At 32.7% G+C, this 8,752-nt stretch overlaps 3 protein-coding genes across 3 annotated transcripts; 1 reads left to right on the top strand and 2 right to left on the bottom strand.

Moving 5' to 3' along the window:
• Nucleotides 1-1,297: 1,297 nt before the first annotated feature.
• Nucleotides 1,298-2,969, top strand: LOC107262318 (non-specific lipid transfer protein GPI-anchored 10). The gene is made up of 3 exons (XM_048376949.1): nucleotides 1,298-2,010; nucleotides 2,118-2,249; nucleotides 2,339-2,969. The coding sequence occupies exons 1-3, from the start codon at nucleotides 1,650-1,652 to the stop codon at nucleotides 2,479-2,481; spliced, it is 636 nt and encodes a 211-aa protein (XP_048232906.1). The 5' UTR covers nucleotides 1,298-1,649; the 3' UTR covers nucleotides 2,482-2,969.
• A 17-nt stretch (nucleotides 2,970-2,986) lies between these two features.
• On the bottom strand, nucleotides 2,987-4,185 carry LOC8268651. The gene is made up of 2 exons (XM_002532602.4): nucleotides 3,629-4,185; nucleotides 2,987-3,379 (listed from the first exon to the last, which is right to left on the bottom strand). Exons 1-2 carry the CDS (start codon nucleotides 4,049-4,051, stop codon nucleotides 3,206-3,208), a joined length of 597 nt encoding a protein of 198 aa, XP_002532648.1. The 5' UTR covers nucleotides 4,052-4,185; the 3' UTR covers nucleotides 2,987-3,205.
• Nucleotides 4,186-6,750: 2,565 nt separating this feature from the next.
• On the bottom strand, nucleotides 6,751-7,858 carry LOC8268650. The gene has a single exon (XM_002532601.3). It carries the CDS (start codon nucleotides 7,568-7,570, stop codon nucleotides 6,905-6,907), a length of 666 nt encoding a protein of 221 aa, XP_002532647.1. The 5' UTR covers nucleotides 7,571-7,858; the 3' UTR covers nucleotides 6,751-6,904.
• Nucleotides 7,859-8,752: the final 894 nt, after the last annotated feature.

Genomic DNA, 8,752 nt, shown 5'->3' on the forward strand with positions numbered 1-8,752 from the left:
CTTGCTTTGTTTTGCTTTTCTTTTCTTTCTTTCTTTTTTTTTTTTTTTTTTTTGAAGAAGAAGAAGAAGAAGAAGCTTTGTTGCTTTTCAATGTTGCCAAAAGGGAAAAATAATAACACCTAGCTCATGAGAACACAATTTTTTTTTTCAATTTTCATAAATTAATAAATTTATTTATAAATTTTATATGTATTAAAAATAATAATTAATTAAATTTTATTCCTTGCGAGTTCTTCTTTTCAAATATAAACCATTTTTTATTACATGACCGCGTAATTGTTTTAGTAAAAGAAAAAAAAATCTAAAAGGTATTGTGAAACAAATGAAATCAAAGTTTAAATTTATTCTAACAACCAAATTGACAAAAGAAATAAAGGAAGTAGATTGATTTGATAGTATTATCAATTTATTTGAAGGAATAAATAGTTGGTCGTTAAATGGTTATCCTTATTCAAACTTTGACAATCTTTTTCTTATATATATGTATATTCTTTTTTATCATTCTACATAAATTTGGAAAGTCTAGGAAAAATGTCATAATTTTCTAATAATGGCCCTACAGTCTATCAGTTTATTTTAATTTTACAAATAAAGGCAAGATTAATTGCACAAGAACCAAACACTTGATTTACAGTTGAAATAGTAATAGATGAAAGCAAACTTGTAAAAGTACTCACCTGGATTCACCATTGACCAATAATTGCAGCATAAGGGTAAATTTATCTTTTCATGAATAAGTCCAGTATAAGGTTTAATACTTGGTGAATAAAGTTTTTCAGCTGGATTACAGGAGAGGGCAAAGGGGGATCTCAAGAAAATCCAACTCTTATAATGAGTGGGAATGAACCTGAAGACTTCTACATTATGTTTGGAAAAAAAGTAGGGTGGGGAAAAGAAAAGAATGGAATATAAAATGAATGACTACCAGTTTCCCTTGTTATGTTTGGAAGGGAGGGAAAGGATGAATGCTTATTTCCCTTCTCATTTGGAAAATTTTATAATATCTTTATAGCATTCAAAATGTGAGTCCTGTCACTGTAGAGGGAATTATTCTGGATGTATTGTTCCTTGCTCTCAATTCCCTCTTATATCTCCTTTTCTTTTATTAACAGAGAGTGTAACTGGGCTGCCAACTCTCATTTGTATAGTTATAATCCTTAGTAATGTAGTTCTATCTTCTTAGTCAAAAAAAGAAAAATGATAATATTTAGTTTCTAACAAATGTTATTATTATGTCTTCAAAAGGGTGTCAGATATTGTCAAGGAAACAGGGTAATAGCATAGACACATGGAGTCTTTACTAGTGTATTTCAGGTTCAAAATCTCTCTATGGAATGGGAGAGTTTTACCTTATTATGAAGCTCATTTCAAATTTTAACCTACAAAAGATGCACAAAATAAAATAAAGGGGTCTGAGGTGTGAATTTTATGATAAGTTAGAATATTATAAGGGAAAAATAGTTATCCTATTAGAAAAGCTAGCAAGGTAGGTACAGTGAGTGAGAGAGAGAGTGTGTGAACAAGAAGTGCATGCAGAACAACACACAGCATGTATGCAACAACTCATGCTCAAAATGCACTTCCATCATATTTAATCAGCTTTGCTTAAACCTAATTTCCATGTCCAACAGCTAAAATAAGAACAAACTATGGCCTCTCTTCATCCTCCATCAAGTTCTGTTGCCATTACTTCCCTAATTCTGCTGCTTCTCATTTTCCTTCCATCCAAAACTCTTACACAAGATGCCCCCATCAGCTCAAGCCCAACAATAGCTGATTGTACCCCAAGGCTGCTACCATTGACACCATGTGCTCCATTTGTGCAAGGCATAGCGCAGTCTCCACCACCAGCTTGCTGTAACAACCTCAGGCAACTCTCCTTGCAGCAGCCTGCCTGCGTTTGCCTCTTGCTCAATGACACCAACTTGAGTTCTTTCCCAATTAACAGCACCCTAGCTCTGCAGTTGCCGGATTTTTGTCATATCCAGCTTACCAGCTCTCCTTGTTCAGGTACCATGCCATTCTTTCCCATAATTACACATATTCTATTGCTAATTTGGAGTTTCTTATTGGTTTTTCTTTTTGTGCAATTCTTTAACGGTTTAATTTCCTTTAAGGGCTTTCTAATCAACCTCAAGTGCCTACTAGTTCACCTGCTTCACAAGTTTCCTTAGGGGCGCACACCAACTCTTCTAATGGGATACATACCAACTCTTCTAATGGGAATCACATCAACTCTTCTGTTGCTGGTATGGACATGTAAATTTTCATGCGGTCATCTTTAAATTTTCCACTCTTCTTTCCTCACTTTTTGCTTCTCTTTTTCCTGGAATTTCAGCTTCTCCAGTAATTCAAGTGGCACCAAGACCTGTTATTCCATTAGGGTTTGGTAGGAATGCCGGTATCAAGTTGAAGGCAGAGAACCTCTTTGTGCTTCTGGTGACTCTTTCAGCCTTTCTCCTTACAAAAGCAATTCACTGATCCATTTAGGACAAGTTTTCATGTTTAATTATAGTATAACCTTTTATCGTGTATTGTTCTTATGTTGTCAAGTAGCTAGGAGTTAGGACCAGTATGAACAATTTCAGAGAGCAGGTTTTACCACTGTATTTTTTACTAAAACTTATAATTAACCTCCTACTAATCAAAGAACAATACTTAACAGTTTCTTGCAGATAAGTAATTTCTTTTATTACTATACATATATCAGAATCCTTGACCCAATATAGAAATACTGTTGCTAAAGGTAACTCAATTACTCAGGCATATGAAACAGGTTGGCAACTAATTGAGCAAAAACACAATTAATATTCAGAGCAATCATCACGGTATGTATTCAACTTAAATCTTATGTAAATGTTTGCAACCATTCCAAATGTCCTTTTCTACTTCATTTCCAGACAGCTTCTACAATCATAAGTGCATATATGATTATTCAGAATGAGAAATAGAATCTCTCCCTACTAAACTTCAGATGATCAAACAATAATCAGAAATCAAATTGCAGTACATTTCAGCTTGCTAGTAACTGTATTCATACTAAAAATATCTTTTCTATATGCCTGAGATGTTACAGCAAGGAACATTTACCTTAACAACTGAGAACAATACCTGTTCATTTCAGTGATTTGTTTCTTTGCCAGAAAACTATAATTGTGGCAATGAGAAAATATAAAGCTTTTCACATGGCAATTTCAATACCAACTTAATCCAAACTAGGAGCAATCTCAGTTGGATTAGACTCGAAAACATCAGAGGTAGATGCATCAGGTTCTTCTAAGAGCTCTTGAGATTGAACTGACTCTTTGTAAGCAGGAGTGTCCTTAAAATCTGTTGCCCCTTCATTGTATGTCGCCACAGCAATCCCACAAGCAATTAGCTGTGCAAAGATGGAGACGATATAAGCAAAAGAAGTACAGCAATCAGAAAAGCACAAGTCAAATAAAAGAACATCAAGAGAAAGGAGCCTGAATTAGCAAACACTAACACCAACTATAAATAAACATTAACACGAACACAAGAAGTAACAATCAAGAAAAAGCAGAAACTAAAGTAAAGAAGATCAAGAAACATAAGCCAATCAACAAGAACATGAACGAGAAGTAACAATCGAGAAAGAGGAGATTACGGCGAAAACAATTCCAAAAGCCCATAAATACTGAAGAAAGAAACCAAGTGCATCCCATTGAGGACCTTCCCAAAACTCAGTCTCATCTTTCGGAAGCTTAGACAAGATATCGTAATAATTATCCTCCACATCAACACTACTACTGCTGCTAATGTCAGCATTCACTTCTTCATTATCATCAGTATTATCGTCTTGGTCTTTTGTGGTGATGGAGCTTCTCTTGTTCTTGCTATCAAAACGGCCAGTTCTTGCAGAGGAAGGGAGTTTCTTGGCTGAGACTATAATATGATGAGCTCTTCTTGGTGCGAGTGGGAAAACAATTTGGGGACGGTGGTGAGTGTAGGGGTGGTGTTTGGTTGGGTTGGTGCAGATAATTCTGCCTCCACTGCAGCCACCGTGGCCGGTGGCTATGAACAGAGCCATAACTGAGCGAGTGGATGAGAGTAAAGCTGCGAGACACTGTTTTTCTTGCGAGGATAAAACAGATATCTTTTTCTTTCTTCTCTTCTTTTTTTTCTCTCGATATGTGTGTTTCTGATATGACCCGATATTGATCCGAGTGCGGCATCGTTTGTAGGAGCCCAAGTCCTATGGAGGTTAACTTTCTTGCTTGCCGTTTAGGCCCAATCTCCTATGAAGTTTTGCTTCATTTCGAGAAGAAAATAATTGAATAGATCCATCAAATATCACAATTTTCTATAAATTATGGGGAAAGTATAAAAAATTTGACAAATGTGGTTTAACTTTTTATCATTAAAAGATGTTGTGAGTTTTAATTCAGTGCTACTGTAATATCTAAGAATTATTTTATTATTAGTTTCTGTCTAAATTTATTAAATATTATTACTAATTTTAAAGGTTAAGTTTTAAAGGAAGTCTAAATACTGTAAAATTAGTATTATCAAATAAATAATAAATTAGTTTTTATTTTATTAAATTATTTAAAATTTATCATAATTAATTAAAATTAAAAGAATTAAATTATAAAATTATTTTTTATTTGATTTTTTTCTCTAAATTTTAAAAGTTGATTTAGCTAGTTTTGATAAATACTGAACTAGTAAGGAGTTGATCGATATTAGAATCGCAACCGATTAATATTAAATAAATAAAATATAATTATTTAATTAACACTAATAGTAAATTTGATATAAATTATTAAAATTTTAATTCTTATAATACTGAAGTGTCACTAAAAAAGTTATTTTTATATTAAAAAGTAAATCATATTATTAAATTTTGTAATTTTTTTATAAATTATTTTAGCTAAATCTTTATTTTATTTTCAAAAATACATTATGTTTTATTGGAACTTAATTGGTCAGAGAATGTAATTTTGCTAATCCCAATTTTCTCAATAGTAACGTAAAAAAGTAAGGTTTTATAAGGCGACTTAAAAGATAAATTGCCACCATACTATAAAAAAAAATATATATATATATATATATATATATATATATATATATATATATATAAATATATATGAAATTTATTACTAAAGTTGCATTATTTATTTAAAATATTTTTTTATTTACAACCGTACATAATCAATGGAAACAATTTGAATTGTGCAATTCATTATGAAAGTTTCAAAATTAATTGATACAGATTATAGTAAACATTTTATTTCAAATGCTCAATTAAAAGAAGAAATGATTCTATTACAGGGATAGCCATCTTTCATGAAACCCTAATTTCAGTTCAAGAAATGGTTGATAGTTTTAAAGCCTTTAGAATGGTTGATTATGGTTCACAATTTTGGTTTTGATTGGTTTTAAATTTTAAAAATATATACATGAGATTAATTAATGAATTTTTAAAAAAATATTGTGTGCTTATTTATCCTTTTTAAATTTTAGTAGTTTAAAATTCAAGCGGTCCATTTTGATTTAAAAACGGGTAATTATATTTTTATTAATTAAGGAACCAATCCTAAACTAATCCTTTTACAGTTCTGAATTGATTTTGATCAATTCAATTTTAATTCAATCGTGAATTTGAAACGCTCAATAGAAATTTTTATAAGTAATAAATATATAATTGATTAATTAATTAATTTTTATAATATAGGCTCTAATCCATATAGCATTATAGGCCAAATGGTGAACTAGAGAAATATAGTAAATATATCAAGGGAACTTCAATAAAATAATGAGTATGGAATTTCAAATAAGCATAGGGAGCAGGAAGGCAATGGTGAAGTGAAATCTTCTTTAGAGGATTTTCATCTTTGAAATTGGTATAAAGAAATTAGAAATAGGAATTTGAAGAATTAAATTGAAAAGTAAAAAAGTACAAAAAAAGGAGCCCCCTGAATTTGTCAGGGATAGTCAATTATGCCCCCGTTTTGAATTCTGGTGCCTAATTAGAGATGATCATGAGCTGTGCTTACTGCTGCCAGTAAAATCTTCTCTCTGTTTTTCCACCGTCGGACTCTGCGGAAGCTGAAACTCTCCTTCAGGGAATGCAGATTGCTAAACAAAGAGAATTTGAATGTATTAAAGTCGTTGGCAGAAATTAATACTTCTAGGAAATTGGGTTAAGCTTTTTTCTCACTGTTTGGCTGCTTATGCAGATTCTACGATTCCTACGGTTTTACTCCAATTGTTTATCCAAACAGTGTGCAACAGCTAATAGCTTTGAATTCTCCAGCCTCTTGTTGTTAATGTGTTTTGTTTTTCTGATGTCCTCCATCAAAAAAATGTACTCTTACTAAATCTTACTTAAAAACTGCAATCTTAAGATTATACTTGTGTTATTTTCAAAAAATATATTATATACTTGTGTTAATTAATAAACATATTCCTAATAAAAATTATTTTCAATAATTACTTAGTGACTAAATAATTTCAAAATTATCGGTATCAAAAATTAAAATATCAATCTGAAAAACTCCATTTTAAGATTAAAAGTGAACCATCAATCTGAAACGGAGGGCTCAAATCTTCTTAGAAGGTACCAGTGACCTCTACTACCCCTAGTTTCAGAGAGAGGCAGGCGAGACAAGGGCACAGAAGTATTTAGCATAATTTTCATTACCGTTTTGCAACACTTGTCCTCTCTTTTTTTTTTTAAAAAAAAAAATACATAATATACGTTAAAAATACTAACAACAATTAGAATAGATAAACATTAATATTTTTTCTGCTTTTACTTTCCTGTCTTCTGAATTTACAGCCTACTATAGACAACGAATTTCAAATGAAACGTCTCATAACCGTCAAAAAGTACGAAACGTTCCGTTTCTATTCTATTCTTTTTTTCCTTTTATCCTTTCTACAAGGCAGACAACGACTCGGGCTGCCACTGCACACCCGATATGTCCGACGGAACATAATTTTCATCCGAATAATCAAACAAACCGCCTAACGCCACAAAATCGCCACTGTCATTATAGCTAATGTTAACCGGATCACCACCGAATCCAAACTCAAACGCGTCATAGCTCGATATCTCATTCTCAAATCCTAAAATTTCTCCGAGACTACCGTCCGCGCCAGATCCGGCCATATCTGTTTCTGCCTTCCTTTCCCCAGCCAAATTAACAGGATTAACCTTCTCTTCCTCGCCGGGAAACGTCGGCGGCAAGCCGAGCTCGTCGTCGGATGCCTCGAGCAGATAACCGAGATCCGGCTGCGAACCACTGCGGCAACCGGAAGTATCCACCGTGTCGTTATCAATGACCGGAACGAGTATTTCCTCTTCAAAACTTTTAATCACCGAGTCAAGACCTTGAATCATCGGTTCATCTGACTCATCAAGAATGCTAAACAAATCATCCTGGATGCGCTTGGCGTCAGGAGAGTTAACGCCAGAGTCAGCATTATCACTGTTAAACACCGGGTTATATGAGTCAACTCGGGCGAGTTTATGGTCGGACGAGTCCGCGGACTTATCTTCCCGGGCCCGCTTTTTGCTATTATCTTGGGGGTCTTGTCCCATGTATAATAACAATAATTAACTATTATTAAAAAGAAAATACTTCTAACTTTCAGCAGATAGGGGGACACGAAAAGTAAAGCTAAAGATTGTGTTGGTTTCGATTCAAACTGTTTGCTTGCACACTAGAGAGAGAATAAAGGTGTGTTTGGTTGAAGGCAAAATAATGACAGCAACGATAAATAACAGCAGATTAGGCGTGTGTAGAGAGAGAGGAAAAAAAGAAGAGGCAGAGTGTAGAGAGAGAAAATGAGGAAGGTGGGACGAGAGGGAAAGAGAAATGAGAAGGGTATATATAGTGGTGAAGAAAAAGAAAAAGAAAAAAAAAAGAGATAGGATTTTCGCGTCTTTATTTAATAGTTTTTATTTATTTTTAAAGGATAGTGACATTGCAGCGTGCAGATCGGAGTCTCAATGGCCCCACATCACGGGCCTCCCGCTTTTTCAAATTCTGCTTTCTTAATTTTTATTTTTATTATTATTATTATCATTAATTTTCTAAAAAAATTGTGCTTTTCTGTCAGAAACAATTAACTGAATTTGAGAAATGAATTTGAAGTCCGCTCCGGACCCACCGAGGTTTGCAAATGTAATGGTGTGGTGTGCTTTCGCCCGGCTCCATATTTGGTAATTCAAAATTGCTGATTTGTTTTTTTATTCTAAAATAAATAGAAAAAAAAAATGCTAGATCTTCGATAGTTGATATTGATCCCTTCTTCTAACTAAAAATGAAAAATGTTACTGTATATAGAGTAGACAGGAGATTTGGCCTTTCTCTAGAAGGTTAATGGTTGGAATTTATCGACCACATTTCTTTTATTTTCTGTTTTTCTTTTAATATGGTAATGTGAATTTTTGAGGGCGTTTTGATATGTAAATAAGTCAAAGCCTTTTATTAGCTACCTAAAAATGATAATTATCTTTTTAAACAGATATAAAAATGATAAACATTAATGCAACGCCCATTTTATTCTGGTTAATATCCATCAAATATTCTGTCGTTTTACTTTTCCTTAATTACCCTTTTCATATAACGATTATGTTAATAAAAAATGACTGCTGCTTGTATTTTCTTAAATAAAAAAGTAACAATTAATAAACTTATGATTGATATAAAATTAATTTAGGACTCCTGAAGCCAATAGCAAAATCCTTTTAAGTTGTATTAAAAATTCGGTGCATTTT

The sequence above is a fragment of the Ricinus communis genome, chromosome 1, assembly GCF_019578655.1.
Source record: "Ricinus communis isolate WT05 ecotype wild-type chromosome 1, ASM1957865v1, whole genome shotgun sequence".
In the NCBI taxonomy this organism is placed as follows: Eukaryota; Viridiplantae; Streptophyta; class Magnoliopsida; order Malpighiales; family Euphorbiaceae; genus Ricinus; species Ricinus communis.